General features: G+C 37.5%; 1 protein-coding gene across 2 annotated transcripts; it reads left to right on the forward strand.

The window, feature by feature from the left end:
- Positions 1 to 1,947: 1,947 nt before the first annotated feature.
- Positions 1,948 to 17,013, forward strand: wls (Wnt ligand secretion mediator). Of its 2 annotated transcripts, none has more exons than XM_065275996.2 (12): positions 1,948 to 2,213; positions 4,506 to 4,775; positions 8,445 to 8,566; positions 8,673 to 8,834; positions 10,500 to 10,636; positions 12,150 to 12,318; positions 13,083 to 13,180; positions 13,293 to 13,356; positions 13,547 to 13,630; positions 14,067 to 14,150; positions 14,329 to 14,482; positions 16,078 to 17,013. In XM_065275996.2, the coding sequence occupies exons 1-12, from the start codon at positions 2,108 to 2,110 to the stop codon at positions 16,188 to 16,190; spliced, it is 1,563 nt and encodes a 520-aa protein (XP_065132068.1). In that variant the 5' UTR covers positions 1,948 to 2,107; the 3' UTR covers positions 16,191 to 17,013. The 2 variants fall into 2 exon arrangements, with proteins under 2 accessions (XP_065132068.1, XP_065132067.1); XM_065275995.2 differs by having other exon boundaries at positions 1,949 to 2,213; positions 13,547 to 13,690.
- The last annotated feature ends 233 nt before the right edge of the window (positions 17,014 to 17,246 follow it).

Genomic DNA, 17,246 nt, shown 5'->3' on the forward strand with positions numbered 1-17,246 from the left:
ATACTGTATGTGACTTTTCCTGACCCACCTTATTCCACGCTGAGACCCATAAATGGCTCCTGACCTTACTTTAATGTGTTTTAAAATTTATACAGAAACATTTATATATGTAGGCTAAGTGTGACCTGTGGCAAATTTCCTCACCCAAGGAAAGTAAAAGCCTCTGTATCCTTGGTGGGCACTGGGTTCTGGGGCCTTAAATATACACTTCAATCACAATATGGTGTGTTACAAAGGCCCATCCCAGATCCTGAATTTCAACTTTATCCTATTAAAGTGGTGATATCACATTATATACTTATGAAATTAACATGTTTTACTTGCTCTCTAATCTTGTTAAATGAACACTGGTGTGTATTTGGCAATTTGTTTCCTTGAGGTGGTACACAGCACTGCAGACTGAGTATTTAAACAAACACGCCCCCTTGTGACCTTTATTTAGTTTCACAGTCATTTATTTCAGGATATTATTATATTTTGAGTTAAATCAAGAAGCAGAGACTAGTGTTCATATACCAAATTTGTATATGCTGAGGTCTCATAAATGAAAAACTGAAATAGAAACACATTAAAAATGAACAACATCCCAGCAGCAGAAAGCTGAAATGAAGCAGATCTATGGTCATTTTTGACTCCTAGTTGCCTCCAGCACAATCTGAAAAATGTATGCATTTGCATGAGTTTAGCCAAACACCCAAGAGCCTACGAGTCACAGGTTGATGTTTTATCACAGATTTTTTTTTCCAAGGAGAACATCCTTTATTCACAAGATGCTTTGTTTTCTGTGCCAGGGACCTTATATGAAAGTGAAAGTGTTTGTCAAGTAACCCATTTTTAAAATGTGCGCTCTGCATTTAACATCTGGATCTTCTTAAGGGCATGAGAAGACCAAAAGTTTGTTATTCTCATTTTCTTGTCCCGGGTCCAATTTAATAATATTGTAGCTGACTGTCATGTTACCTATATTATTTATTTGATTTTATCTGTTTATTATAACAAATACAGATTTTTCTGTAAAACATTGGAATTTGCAGTGTTTTTATGTTATTTGCAGATATTGAAATACAACAATAGCTCATTTAGCAACCATTTAGACAAGTTCAAGAAAACATAAGGGCAAATATTAAGGCCTTTTAAAAAAATTTAATATGTCTCAGCTGTGCCCAGAATGTGTTTGTGAAGTTTCAGCTCAAAATACACCACAGATCATTTATTATAGCATGTCCAAAATGCCCTTATTTGGGTGGGAGCAAAAACACACTGTTATAATGTCTGTACCTTTAAATGCAAATGAGCTACAGCTCCTTCCTTCCTTACAAACAGACAGTGAGCGCTTTCAGTTAAAATAGATCTGATTAATACAGTCTGAGACAATACTATAGTATCTAGTGGACAGAGTACAACTCACTGAGGTTGAAAACCATGGTAATGCAGTACTGTAAGTGGGCGGGACTTTATCAATGTGACCTCACATTAATAAGAGAATAAAAACGGCATGTCTATTGAGACTGCTTTGATTTAATTGGGATTAAAAAACATGGAGGGGAGGATTTTTTCATCGTAGGGTGGTTGTGTTCACACACTGGCAACACACATTATGTCCAAACACCTTGTTAAACTGGATTTTGCATAATAGGTTTAATATTATGTTTTTTATTGAAAGAATACACAAAGGTTATAAGTATAGCTCTGAAATGAGCAATCACTAAAAAACCTTGAGTTTTGTTCTAGTTTAGCTAAACTGTACTTTATAAGGCTATATTTGTTTTTTCATTGTTGTCAAATGACATAGGCTACTTAGAAAATATAAACAAAATATTCAAAATCTAAACATAGCGAAAAGATAAACAATGAATCTTTGCTAGAAGTTTTGCACCCTCAGTCCTCCGTGACGTCACATGCCGTCTTCTCGGATGCAGGGTGGGTCATGTGATCATCCCCTATAGTTCCCTATCAGGACCTCAACGCAGGCTGCTCACTAGTGTTTGAGACGCAGCCCGTCTCGCGCTCTCAATCTCGGACAGCGCACTGGTTCACCTGGATGCCGTGATTTTCTCTTCTTTCCACTTTATCTTATCGCACCACCAAAAGAGACTTTGCTTTGAAAATGGCAGGCGCTATTATAGAGAACATGAGCACCAAAAAGTTGGTGATCGTGGTAGTCATTTTGCTTTTATTCCAGGCGTTCTCCTTTATGGTCGGAGGATTGATTGGTGAGTAGTTTTACAAATCCGCCTAGGTACACACATAAGTAATGTCTTAAATATTGCTTAGTGCATGTTATTGGAACTAACCAGGAGGACTAGTTTCTAACAATAAGAATCTTACTTAACAAGACCCAAAGAGAAGCCGTGTTGGAGTGAAAAGTTGAGGAATTGCTTTGTTACAGGAGTGAGTAGTGTCAAAGATGGGCGCTTATTTTCACCCGCGTCGACTGCAGGCTTTGTGCTTTCACGTTTCGCTTGTATGTGTAAGTTTGGGAGTCGATCGTGTGGATTTTTACTCTCTACTTTTGGGTCTTGGCGCATCTGGTTTGTCACGGGTCCAAGATCATGCCTCGAGGAAACGAGGCGGAGAACAATCTAGGCTTTCCTAAACCCACTTAAGCCTGAATTTGACCATGAAGAGTTTTGAGGCTCGGTATCGTTTACACCAAGTAAATACCGACAGTCACATTCTAGTGCTGCGATTGTATTCGCGCCAGGTTTGTAAAAAATAAAGGTTCTTTGTCGGGCTGTATACAGATAGCTCATTAAAGAGCCTTTCTGTTACACAAAAAGAAAGACATGGTTATTTTAAGAACCTGACTTAAAGATTCTTGAACAAATTTTTTTCTTCTGCTAAAACCCCTTTAGGCACCTTTAAGAGAGAAGTTTTTCCCTTGCTGATATAATTTAACTTTTTAAGTCCTCCGTTTATATTTTATGTAACAACTTTTTTAGTGTTTCAATTGGTATTCAAGTTTTTTATTGTGTACAATGAAATTCATATTGTGTTATAGTATCAACCGTGTGTATAGTCTCTTGCAAACTTTATTGGCTAATTTTAGTTCAATGAACTGATCAGGTGGATTTTTGGATAATCTAGTGCCAGTCCACTTTACATCGGTCAATAAGGGGTTAAATGAGGTACATCTCAAACTTTACTTTGATCTTACAGACAACAAACCCACCCCCTCTCTCCTCTGTGCCTTCTTTTATCTGTCTGCCCAAAGGCTCTCCTCCCCATTCTTGCCCCCAAACATTCCTCATTCTGACGACACACCTCCTTAATTTAGTTGTGTTTGCTGTTTTAAGATGTAGCTGTCAGAAAATTTCCCTCCATCTTGTGGTTTGAATATCTTTTTCCATGTAACATTTTCCATTTGACACCCAAGTTTCATTTGTTTCCAGTAAACATGTTAGGCAAAAATATATATTTTTTGTTTAAAAGTTGAAATGACTGCGTATAAACGAGTTAGTTTAGTCTCTGCTCGTCTGAGATTGATTTAATGAAGCGGGATTCCTTTGTGTTTGCCCGCTGACTGGTGGCTGTCAGGGTAATTGAGCAGACACGCGCTGTTCCTCTGTTATTGGACATCTTGAACGGGACATGAGGTCACCGGGCTGAAAGGCCACAATTATTTTGCACTGGAGTTTTGAAGAGTGTTTGTTCCCAGGATTGTGGGTCAATTAATAATTGAACTTGATTTAGTATAGCTCATTTTCTTTGCTTGCTTTTTTTTAGACATTTACTGGATATTTATAATTTCATCTGTTTATTTACGAGTAATATTTCTTTCATGCTGTTGCCTTTGAATTAGATCCTATTTCCCAATTGAGTACTACACATGTTACTTTGACTCTTTGTATCTAATTGGTTGTATTGCTTGAAAACACTTGAGATTGGTCTTTAAAAAAACCAATGTCCTCAAGCCATAGTCTGGTTCGCATTATCTCTAACTTCCTGGTCATTTACAAACATCAGATGTCCTCACTGGGCCAGGAAGGGTTTTGTTAAACTGCCACCATCAGATTCCTGGATAACATAGGAAACATGTCCTTACTGTCTCATGCTAATGACCCCCTCATTGTAAGGCTATGTCACTTTTACTTTACGAGTCTTGTATTCACTTAATTAGCCTTTGTGTCTCATTGCTCATGTTTTGCCTTCTCAATGATATTTTCTCACAGATAGCATTGTTTTGGTTCACTTTATAAACTTAAACCATTTCATTATAAAACACGAGTAGAAGGATTTAGAATGCAAGTAGTTCATATAGCCTTAACTGTCTTATGATCACATGTTGTAAAACATGATTTGTAAACAGTTTAAAGAGAAATTGTTCTGCTGATGTTGTACGTGATGTTTTTCAATTTGGCATTTGATTTAAAAATGTGAACATTGTGACTCATGGCTTGATCACAAAATGTGGATATCTTATTTTGGTGAAAACTCATTTCAGATAGATTGTGTTCTGTTTGTTATATCCTGCTTGAAATTATTTCTGAAATTTGTCTTTGCAGCTCCGAGTCCCACCTCAGCCATCCACTACCTGGCTACAAAGTGCGTGGACAATGCGAAGACCAAGGGCCCCAGCTGGTTCATGCCTTGGGGCCCTGACCAGTGCGCTAAGATCAGAGACTTTGAGGAGGCCACGGCCAAGAGAATCGAAGCCAATGATATTGTGTTTGCAGTCCACATTCCCTTACACAACCGAGAGATGAGTCCCTGGTTCCAGTTTATGCTTGTGATCCTCCAGTTTGACATTGCTTTCTACACGCAAAACCCAATTGGTGAGTGTTTTTGATTATAGTGTGACTTGTGTAGTATATATTATAAGCTTAAGTGATGTAACATTGCTATTATCCTCCTGAGAGCAATGAAGGGGATGCATGAACACCCAGTGGAATTTCCCATTCTATTCACCCAAAAGTAGATTGGATTTCTCACATGCTGTGAGAGGACTAACAATGATGGATGGTCTGTTTTCTCTTTGTTGTGACTGAAGCCCTGTGGCACCTTAATACGGATTTAGTCAACATGCAGGTAGGGGGGAGCTTCTCAAGGCTTTGACTCAGACAATTGGAGGATAATAATTAGAAGTGAAACTTGCCATTTGGTTTGAGTGGCCACGTTTACATGACAGCAATGTAGTAAAAAACTGATGTTATTCCTTTACGTTTTTGAAAAGTTTTACATACTCATGAAAAAATGATTCATGTTCACATGGATCACAAAAACAAACAAACAAACAAAGAAAAACTGTATAGCGCACGCCAGGCTAGTAGGCTAGGCAAATGTCCTTTTGTATAACATAGGGATGCATAACGGTTAATTGCGATTAATCTATAGCAGAATTAAAGTTTTTGCATGTGTGCATATTTATAGGTACATAATTATTAAACACAGTTCACAGACATATATGATGTCAACAAAAACTTTTATTCTGCTATAGATTAATCGTGATTAATCGTTATTCCTATAGACTGAACACACATTCGTGTGACATCAGTTTGTTTTACAGATTTGCGGTTTTGTATTTAACGTAGAAATGATAACGTTTCTTATTTAAAAATGTGAACTTTAAAACCAAAAGTTTTTAAAATGTGCATTTTCAGGACTCAAAATGTCATTGCTATAGCCGGAAGCGCATAAAAAGTTTTTAGATTTTGGTTGAAAACGTGTACGTTTGTATTAAGTTGCAAATTTGGTACTCGGGTAAAATTAACATTGTACTTTAAGGAATCATTTTTTTTTTGTGGAGTGCTTGTAGGTTTCAGCACTTAAAAATTTGGTTCATCTATTTGTATTCCATCTTACTAAGTAACTGCATGTGTTTCAACTTGAAGGCTTTCGTATGGACCTGCATAGTATTGTTGCAATTCAATATCATCTGGCTGTGGGAGGGTGGTGCTCTGGAACGTCTCCAAGTTTGCTCTTTCAAAGAAGGATTAAGCGGATAACACTGGCCGCTAATGAAGAGCCATTGTCGAGCTAGAGCAGTATGGGAAAGTGATCGGAACGCCGGCTCCTTCCATCAACAGGAGGGCCATTGCTGGCTATTCATGTCTTGAGAAATGTGGGAGGAGTTCTTAACGCATTAAATGCTAGTGTAGACGCTGCCGTGGTTCTGCTGTAATTTTCCCCACCCCAAAGCACGTGTTTGTGCAGAAACTATAAAAAAAAGAGGTGCACTTAAGATGACACACTTTAAATGCACTTTAATAGTCTTTACCACGGACATATTTTTGTACTCGAAGACACTTTTTGTACTGTTTAAAGTATTGTGGCAGGTTTTGGAATATGTTTACCTAAATGAGCCTCCTCAGCCAGATGTTAGATGTTTGCCACAAGCCTGTGATCTTCTGCCAGCTGTTTATCTCTGCACAGTCTGTTTCCCGAGCAAATTCTTACTCTCTTCTAATAAGGTCAGCTGGGATTTATTTAACACTCAACATTTACCCATCACAAGTTTATTTCCTCTTTATAGGCATACTGTTCAGCATTTGAAAGTCGTTTTGTTCAAAGTCAGGTAATGTTGCATAGAGAGAAGATTTTTACTGCATCTTCAAATGCAAATAAACTTTATAAACACATTTTTATCAAAGCCTACTTTCTGGTTTATAAACAACAAATATGAATTAGTGTGCCTAATTTAATGCTATATGTCAACAATTACATAGATTAACTGGAGTCTGGAGCAGATTTTAGATATGCATTTTTTAGGGCTGTCAAAAGTTAATCGCAATTAATCGCATACAAAATAAAAGTTTGTGTTTGCATGACATTTGTGTGTGCATTGTGTGTAATTATTATGTATATATAAATAGACACACATGTATACATTTAAGAAATATGTATAAAAGTTTATACATAAATATATATATAAATATAAAATAATATAAATATATATATATATATATATATATATATATATATATATATACAAAATAATTACACACAGTGCACACACATATATGCAAAATCAAACTTTTATTTTGAATCTGATTAATTGTATTTAATCTTTTGACCACTCTAAGTTTTTTACTTTTATGGTGTAAAGCTTTACATATGTGGTACCGTCTATGAGATCAGGAGACATCAAAGTTTGATTTCAGTAATTGATTTCATTTAATTTTCAGTCATGGCCTTACTCAGTCAATCTTAAAGTTATCAAGGTTATATTTTCACAGAATGTTCTTTACATTATGTCTAATTGTATGTAAAAAAACAGGAAATCACGAAAATTACTTAGGCTGAATTTCTTCCGGTGTAAATCTCTCCACGAGACTAATACCTCTAAATACCCAAAATATTCAATTGGTTCTCGCTTTCAATGTCTCTTTGGTTAAAACGGCACAGTTTGGCCAGTTTCCAGCAATAACACAGCTGTTGAAATGGCTTAGTCGCCCGGGTGATCTGTGCAGCGCCCTGCCGGAATGTTTGTCTGTGCTAAGCTGACATTCAAAGCTTTTTGGCACAGCCGGGTGTAAGCGGGGGCCATCGCAGACACACCAGAGGAGAAGAGGACAGGGCTAATAATGTCTGCCGCTCTCTCTCTCTCTTTTCTCCGTGCTCCTCCCCCTGTAAAGCTCAGACTTCTATGTGCAGGAATTCTCTTTAGTGCTCTCCAGCTTGTTTCATAACACAACAAGGATCTTTTAGGGAGGTGAAGTGGAACACACAGGGCTGTGCGAAGCGATCTAAATCATGGGCCCCTTTTTCAGCTATCACTGCTTTCCCGAAACTCCATAGATACATGAGTGTTTAACAATGCGGCAATCTCTCGCAAGATTAATCTTTTTCCATGAGTTAAACAAAACTACCTGCTGGTTTACAGAGTGCTTTGGCTGCTGTGTATGTGAGGTTATGATGGATTTGAAGGGGGTGTCCATATACTAAATGACTCATGGCTTACCTTGTGCTACTTTTAGCCACACTATGATGACAAAAGAGTTATTCATGAGGCTGGTATGAGCTATCATTTCACACGTCTGTTTGACCTTTTCTATAGAAGTCCACCGTTGTAATTCAGTCATCAGGCACTCATTTTGTTACCCAACACGATTGTCTTAAAGGTCCTAAAGTCATTTACTCACCGCCACTGCATGTTTTTGTTCCTTCAGTGAAACATGGAAAATCTTATGGTTGTGCTTTTGCTTTACCAGCGCAGAAGTCATCATGAGTTGCCAGTGAACACACATACTGATAAAATGTATACCTTTTAATGCACTGGAAGTCGCTTTTGAAAAAATTTAACGTAATGTAGAGAATTGACATTTTTGTGCAATCTGTCCCTTACTGCACTATTGCTGTTTGTTTTTGTTCTTGCCGTAGTCTGTATATAAATGTGATCATTTTGATGTGCATGCAATATAATTGAGCAACTGTTCTGCTTAAATTGTTTTGTATTTTTCAAATAAACCAATCTGAAGCAAGTATATGTGTGTGTTTGGGTGCAGTTGAAGGTTTGGTTACGATGGATGTTCGACTGGCCTATAGGGATGATCAAGTGAGTAAATGGACTGAGATGGCCCATTCCATCGAACATCGCAAACTGGACTGCATTTTAAACGCAACCAAGGTAAACACTAATAATATGTGGCATAGTTTTTCAAAAAATGTACATGCAGGTGAAGTAGTACAAATTGGTAGCACCTGGATTTACCCCAAACGGTTTTAATTCTCAGACTCCAGAGAATGATGGGCGCTACTATGATTGTGAACTTTTGCCTTTCATGGAGGTTGGCAGCGTTGCCCATAAATACTATCTTATCAACATCAGACTCCCCGTAAACGAACGCAAAAATGTCAACATCGGGATTGGAGAAATCAAAGACATCCGACTTGTGGTGAGTCCTTTAACTGTACTGTGTTAAATTGGATTTCAGTTTGTGTTAAAAGAGTTTGGCCCTGTCCTGGCTCGTCCTGATGTTATACAATAGTGATATACAAAATGTATAGATTAAGTGCATTGTAAGTCGCTTTGAATAAAAGTCAAATGCATGAATGTATATGTCATGTAAATGTTATGATCAGCACACGTTTCTGGACAAGGTGGTGGTTTTACAAACACCAAGTGAACTGAAGACATCTGGACCGCGTCATCTTTTGATTCTCGTTGATGTTTAGTTTGAAGTTTAGCTATTGTGCCCTTAATGCACTGAATGTTCAGCCAACAAAACCAGTGGCGGTTCTATACGGAGGCCAAGGGTGGCCCGTGCCTCTGTAGACATGTCCCTGGCTACCCCTGTGGCCACCCCGTGTTGACCAAATAAAAAAGTATAAATTTATTTTGATTTTACACGCGAGTGCCAAAAGCGGAACTAATGCGACGCAACGTTCTACATGGGCAAATTAGAGCGGCGCACCCAACCACTGTAGTCGCCTGTGGGTGCTGCTCGGCGAGTGTCTCAATTCGTTCCCAATCTCCCGATGTTGAGAATGTGTATGCAGGTTTGGGCACTGGTAAGGACTCTAGCTCACTTCACATTGGGACACTGTTCACTTGTTCTCCTGTGACGTGGCTGCGTGAAGCGTGTTGTGATCATTTACAGCTGTTACTCATCAACAACCGGCAAAACCAACATCTCGCTAACTTTTTAAAGTTTACACATTGTAAAAAGCGCTGTAATTATGCTCTTACATATACGTGCATAAAATTGGAGGAATATAATTAAATGTTACATATAAACATTTTTACAATTTAAAATAAATATTATTTTAAATGTTGATCAGATTGTGGTCCCTAACTGTCTAGCAATCTGTGTTTATATGTAAACTAAAACAAACGTTTGTCTTTATAAAAGTTTGCATTTCATAAAGTTTATTGAGTAGGCTTGCATGCTTTTCGGTTGGGGGCTTTAGAAAAGAGCCTGGCTCCCCTTTTGCACCTGCACTCACTCTTGTATTAAATAAAAAAGTATATGCTTGTAAAGTAAAATAAAGTTTACGGGGTAGTTTCCCGGAAAGGGACTAGTCCTAGACTAAAATAAATGTAAGAGCTGTCTAAACTGAAAACAACTTGCAAAGCCATATCTTAAAATACAGCTTTGTTTTGCTTCAAAATGCACACAAGTAATGTATAATGTATGTTAAAACTAGTTATATTTCCTAATTAAACTAAGGCCTAGTCCTATCTTAAACTAATTCCTGTAACCACCCCTATAACCTTTAAATATAATTTCTTGCCATTTCTTTATGTGCCCCTCTGGTAAAACACTGGCCCCTCCTTGGCCCCCCTAGTGAAATTTGTCTAGAACCGCCACTGAACAAAACTATTCACTTTCTCAGGCACTTTAAAATGCTTTCACACTGCCAACATGTTTGGTTGCTATTTGATCATGTCATTAGAACCATTATTGTTTGTCAAAATGTATTTGGTCTTTCCACTTATTCGTCCAAACCCTGAAAAGGCTTTTATTGCTACTTTCGGCCTAATAGCTTTGGTTGCCAAACATTTGGGGCATCCCTACTTAATGTGTTTGTTTTGACTTTATTTTCATGCTTCTTTCCAGGGCATTCATCAGAACGGTGGCTTCACGAAGGTGTGGTTCGCTATGAAGACATTTCTCACTCCCAGCATCCTCATTATCATGATCTGGTACTGGAGGAGAATCACCCAAATGACCAGACCACCAGTCCTGCTGGAAAAGTAAGGCTTTGCTCCTCTGTATCTTTCTTGGACAAACTAAAACCGAGCTGCTAAGTCCGAAGTTAAAAAAAAGGAGTGGAATGTTTGTCTGGTTTTATTGTTTTGCTGAAAAGAGGAATTGAAAAGCTATGTTGTCTTGTAAATCTGCATTTTTTTATCAGACTCTTAATGGATTCTGCCAACAATGCTGTATTTCTAAATAGCCTGAGGGTGGGATTAAGTGGATTTATAGTATTTGATAAACATAAACAAATGTTTTTGTCACATATTTTATCTCATTTTTGATGGAGGTGGCATTTAGTGGCTTTGCATCTGAGCTCCTCAATTGTAAGTTATAGTCACATACACACATGAGTAACATGATTATGCCGTTAATTTAATACAGTTTGTTAGACATTTAAATAATGTATCATGTACCAAACAATGTCATGTAAGATAAAACTGATTGTCTAAGATGTTTGGTGGTCCTTGATCTTGTATCCCCTTTCCTTTTTACAAATGAAACGCATCCATCTGTCCCACATTCTGTTTGGGCACTAGTGGTCCCAGAAGACCAGAAGCTCTCAAGTCATTCACTGGATGATTATTTTTTCATGTTTTAAAAGCTTTGCTGAGCTGATTTCTACATTGATGGAAATAAGACCGCTTTTTTATATCTCAGAAAGAATCCAGGCTCCCTGTTGGCTGTCCTTTTTTGGAATGATGCCTGAATAAAGTTTAGTGCCAGTGGAGCTGACAGAGACCATAACCCTGCCAACATAAGAGCTTCACAGGTCTCCAGGGAATAGCTTATTTTAGTTGTGGATGCTAGCACGGTAGCTTCTGGTGCATTTGAGAGATCATATTTTTTCTCTTATTCTTCAGGTTCTTTAAAATGGCAGTTTGGCACTTGGCTTAGTTGAAATCTGGTAGCACTGATACAAATGCTCCATCGTACGCTTGCTTGAGTTGAACTCGCATGGCATTCCAAGCATTCCAACACAATATGGTTTCTATCTGCCCTCATGTTTAACATGCAGAGACGATCTGGCAGGATGGAATGTGATTCAGGCTTTTGAAGTCAGATTTGCCTCCTCAGCTCAGTCTCACCAATTAGCTTGTCCTGGCATGCATTTCATACAACACTAGAGAACAAAGACAACACCCAGCAAGCAATGGCCACCATTTCATCATATAGGGTTAATTGTATAAAGTTCAGCTATGATTAACCCACTTCTAACCAAAGTAACTCGGATGATATTCCATCATAAAGCAAAGTTAACAATGATTACAGGGTGTTTTCAGCTTTATTTATTATTTGGCTATGATAAGACGTCTGTTAGATGCTACATATGGGCTGTGTTTGGATGATTATTAGTTGGATTTTAATGCAAAATTGCCTGCTGGGTAGTGCTAAATCTATTTGACCTTTATTAATGTTTATTATGTTCTCACATAGGTTGTTATTAAACGGACCAAGAGCTCATATATTTATATACTTAAATATATAACTTATGTTTTGTGATTCTTTCAGGATTATTTTTGCTCTGGGAATATCTATGACCTTCATCAATATTCCAGTGGAATGGTTTTCAGTTGGTTTTGACTGGACCTGGATGCTGTTGTTTGGTGACATCCGTCAGGGCATCTTCTACGCCATGCTGCTTTCCTTCTGGATCATCTTCTGTGGAGAACATCTCATGGTACAAGTCACTGTTACTTATATATATATACTGTACAAATGTCCCTGCACTGGTTCTGTGGATGTTTTTGCATTGTGTACATCTAAGATGAGGTGTCCACAGCCCATCCTTAAACATTCTGATGTAAAGCTAATATCAAAATACTGCAATGTCTTCATTGCATGGCCTGTCAATGATGTCATGTTCGCATATCCTCTGTTTTCAACAATTTCCACAGCCAATCGGTGGATGACATCAAATTGCCACGAGAGCAATTCGATTGATGACATGCACCGGGCCGCAAACAGTTAAAAATATCTAATGGCTTAACAGTGCGTCTTATTAAAACATGCATAGTAGTAGATGTTGCCTCCAGCATGCTCCACTTTTATTTCTGTAAAGCCACTCTCTTGGCTTATGTTACAATGTAATGGGTATAAAACTGTTTTTGGATTATGTCATCCATGAACATGAATTGTGAGTCCTGATTTACATTCGCAGTGGAAATGAAGACTACAATTCCCATAATTCCACGCAGCATGGTTCTTCACAACATCACCTAGCTGTGCCAATTGTATTACATATTGTGCATTAAATTGATCCAAATAAGCATTTTCATGGGGATGGCAGTTTTTGCAATACTGTTTGGTGCCACTAGTGGCTATGAAATGACACTGCAGCTTTAAGTTAAGTTGCCTTTACAAACTTATGGTAAACTGAGCAACTTGGCTTACTCAAAATGTAACTTCATACTACCTTTTTGTTGTGTTGTTTTCTTCTTCAAGGACCAGACTGAGAGAAACCGCATCTCTGTGTACTGGAAACAGGTTGTACCCATTATGTTTGGCTCCCTCTGTCTCTTCATCTTTGACATGTGTGAGAGGTGAGTTGATGTTGAGATGCCCACAGTTTTGTCATTGGCTTTTGTCTTTGGGATGTGATTGGCATTGATGCTGCTGGGTTTTTCCTGATTGACAAAATATTTTTTTTTACAGAGGTGTACAGCTGAAAAACCCTTTCTACAGTATCTGGGCATCAGATGTTGGGACTAAGCAGGCTGTATCCTTAAAAAATAATGGGCTACCGTTTTTTTTTTTTTTTTTTTTGCTCTCAAGCACTGTAAATAGTTATTTAAATTATTTGCTACTCTAGAGAAATGAGCTGATTTTAGGCAACATAACTGTGCTGTACTGTACTTTCAACACAATGGAAATTACCGAACTATCTACCTTGACTGAGGTTGATGCAGATGGCCTTCATCATTGTGGCGGGAATCTGTGCATGTCTCTACTTTCTGTTCTTGTGCTTTATGGTGTTTCAAGTTTTCAGAAATGTTAGTGGGAAAAGGTCATCTCTGCCTGCTATGACGAAGGCTCGTCGGCTGCACTATGAGGTCAGGTGTAAACCTTTATTTAAAAAAACAAATCTAGATACCAATAACATCTTGATATCAGTGGTGTCCGGTGACTTCTTTTTTCGAGGGCGCTCGATGCGAAGTTCCTCACAACATGTATGTAGCCCATCATGACGCGTCTAAAGGGTTTATGATAAAAAAGACGCTCGCGTTTGCCAGATACTCGCATAATCTCATGCATCATCAGAGTTTACTGTTAAGGGACTATCTTGCGTGTCTTTTACAATAAACTGTTTTGAAGCGCGTGCAGCAGGCACTCATTTTGACAAAACACGTGATGCGCATTCACATGACGCAACAAACACATATTTTGAAAAAAAATTTGTATTATAAACATTTCTCATCTTTAATTTAGGGCCTGATCTTTCGCTTCAAGTTCCTGATGTTGGTCACACTGGCATGTGCTGCCATGACTGTCATTTTCTTCATCATAAGTCAGGTATACATCTGTCCACTTGTTTCTACATAAAATTCAGTATTATTCATCAGCCTTTTTTCTGTAACAACTATATGCTTTTTATCTCCAAAGGAAAGTCTCAAGAGCCAAACTAGCAGTGATTTATTCATGATGGTGTTGTTTGTGTTAAACCTCAATGAGCTAATTTGTTTTGTGATAGGTGAACGAGGGCCACTGGCGCTGGGGTGCGTACACGGTTCAAGTCAACAGTGCATTCTTTACTGGCATTTATGGCATGTGGAATCTCTATGTGTTTGCCCTCATGTTTCTGTACGCACCATCTCACAAACGTTATGGGGATGAACAGTCAAGCGGTAAGACTCCTGCTGAGACTTCACACACATATATACTTTTATACTGATTTCTTGTGCACTTGAATAATTGTTTGTTTGTAGAGTGATCATATTGCTTTTGTTACTGTAGCCGTCATGATTATAGCATAAGCCAAACATTCTCGTTGTTGTTGCAGTTAAGTCATTTAATAGAAATGGTAATAATAGTTTTTTCATCTGGTACTTTTTCCATTATGTATCTCAAATGGTGTAACCCATGGTCTACATATTTTTTGCCGTGTGAGACAAAAATGAAGCCTGCCTATACTGCCTTGAAAATTATTTGGTAAACCAGAATCTGCGTAGTGAGGCACACCATTCCGTTTTAAAAACAGATGCATGGTTCATGGGCTCTTTAATGTGAAATGTGTGTGTAATACTTTCACAAACTCTTTTATTATGCTGCATACAAAATTAAATCTTAATTAAAATGACTTTTTATTGTTAATACTTGCACTGTAATGCATTTTTAAACAGTGCTTTTCATCTGACCCTGGAGTGCTGATTTGTGTCCGCTGCAAATAAAAATGATCTATAGTACAGCAAAGACATTCACTTAGCAACACATTAAAGTTCAGTTTGTGTTAAGACAAGCTCATTTCAGACAGTGATCTCTTGATGCCAGGAAAGGGAGGGGCTTATGTTTTTCCTGTGGGGAAATAGGCCTCTTTGGCGACTGTGGGTGTTTCTAATGTAGACCAGGCTTCCTACCAAAACTAGTGTAATGAAAACCATCTATCTCAGTCTTGACGTCATGTTTGAAACTTTCTGTACTGTTTTCTTGCCCAAATGGCATTCAGTTTTATTAGACCATTCCAGAGCTGGATCCTCAAACATTGCTTCTTTTTGTAACTTGGACTATTTTCTACTTTGTTTTATGGGTTTTAAACTGTTTTAGTGTCTGAAGGCTCTATGCGCCATGTGGCCATTAACTTGCGTGATTGGATGAGTCTCCAAATCTCCTAATCGGTGACATTTTCCAGGCGTCGTAAAAACATTTAATATTACACTGCTTATTGATCACAGATGGGCTGCCAGTCTACTTTATTCTGTTATTTTAATACAAGTATTTAATGTATGAGATGAAAGTATGTTTGGTTTGAAACATGTATTCTTTTTATCATGCTGTTTATTGGTTTGTGTCATCTTCAATGCCATAGTCTAAGGCATTATAAGCAGGAATAGAAATGTTCTTGTTGAACTTTATTTGCTTCGCCAACTAGCTCTGTAGCTGATCTTGGGATACTGGTTTACAGTTCAATGAGGAAATATTGCATACTTCAAGAAATATTACAAAAAGTGGTTAGTTTAACACGAGTACAAATTATAAGGCGTCTGGAGTTTGCTTTAAAACCATGTTAATACGTTACACTTTGTTTTGGCGCACAGAAAATCTTTTGGTTTCTTGTTTGGTATGCTAGATTTTTTTATCCACCATTTTCATATCTGTAATAACATGTTTGTTTTGCATTAACATTCTTGAACTTTTCGTCTCTGTGTCTTGCTGTTCCTACAATGTCATAATAAACTGTTAGTGTTGATTAACTCCTGATATAATCTTTCTTTTCCATTTACAGTAAATGATCAGGGTGGAAACAGTGGTGAGGAAAATCAGCTCACCACCACCATCACACACGTGGATGGACCTACAGAGATCTACAAAATGACTGGAAAGGAAGCTCAAGAGTAGAAATCAAGACTTCTTATACCTCTCTTATACCTTTTGGGTGCACTGTGCGGTCCCTCTAATTTCAAACAAAAATTCATAGCCCCTTTCTGACAGGTGACATGAGTTGTTACGTGACCTATTGCATTGATGTTCAGACAAAGAGCCGCTGCATGAGCAGAGCTGTACATCCTGTTGGTGGTGGGAAAATTAAGCAGTTCATTTTGGACTGCAGATAAAGACACTGTTATTTCCAAGGACCAATGCAAAGTATTTCTAAAATCATGGAGAAGATGGAAACAAGATCTGTTTTTTTTTTAACAATGCAGCAACAAGTTATTATCTTGTATTTAATATATAAATAGTTGTTTCTCTTTGATTTCGCCTTTTTTGAAGGTAATTTGTATTGCAAACAGCAGTGCAAAAGGCGTTGTCTCTGTCAACATACAGTTCTGTATAGGTATAGATGATTCTGTTCCTCATCAGACTTCTTTAAACACTCCCGACCAAATGTAAACACACCCAGGGAACCCATAACACAAATGACTGAGTTCAAAGGTCTCCCTGAACATTGTTTTGGATTTGAGATACAAATAGATCGCTAGATTCAGGTTCTCATAGCCTGAATGGCAAACACTACATTCATTATGTTACAATGTAGAGCTATATTTTTTATAAAGTGCTTATTTTCATCTGTATGAAAGCATTAGCTGTGTATCACTGTGTTGTAAAAAAGTATTTCGAATTTGTACAATTGTATCACATGTGGAATCTAGGGTTTTTTGTCATGCTTTTATGCTATTTTAAAATAATAAAAAATACTGTTTAGGTCTGTTTGCATAATCAAGGTTTTGTTGCAGTACAGAGTTTTTATTCCTTAAATGACACACTTGTTGATTGTAAGAAAGTGGAACCTTACATTACAAGTAAATATTTATAAAAATTGTTTATTCATTATGTTCTTTATCAAGGTTTACTTATGCAAACTTCAGATAAGATTGAATGTATTTGTAGCAAATTTATGCATCCTGCCTTATGAATGTTTGTTTGCTTAATTTAAATGGTAAATGGACTGCATTT

This window comes from Paramisgurnus dabryanus, chromosome 6 (genome assembly GCF_030506205.2).
Source record: "Paramisgurnus dabryanus chromosome 6, PD_genome_1.1, whole genome shotgun sequence".
In the NCBI taxonomy this organism is placed as follows: domain Eukaryota; kingdom Metazoa; phylum Chordata; class Actinopteri; order Cypriniformes; family Cobitidae; genus Paramisgurnus; species Paramisgurnus dabryanus.

Excerpts from the sequence above, each read along its gene's own strand:
- wls (XM_065275995.2), top strand. The coding sequence starts at position 2,108 with ATGGCAGGCGCTATTATAGAGAACATGAGCACCAAAAAGTTGGTGATC. Across the intron at positions 4,776-8,444 it reads CTACACGCAAAACCCAATTG|TTGAAGGTTTGGTTACGATG; the intron begins GTGAGTGTTTTT and ends GTTTGGGTGCAG. Across the intron at positions 13,357-13,546 it reads ATGTTGGGACTAAGCAGGCT|ATGGCCTTCATCATTGTGGC; the intron begins GTATCCTTAAAA and ends AGGTTGATGCAG.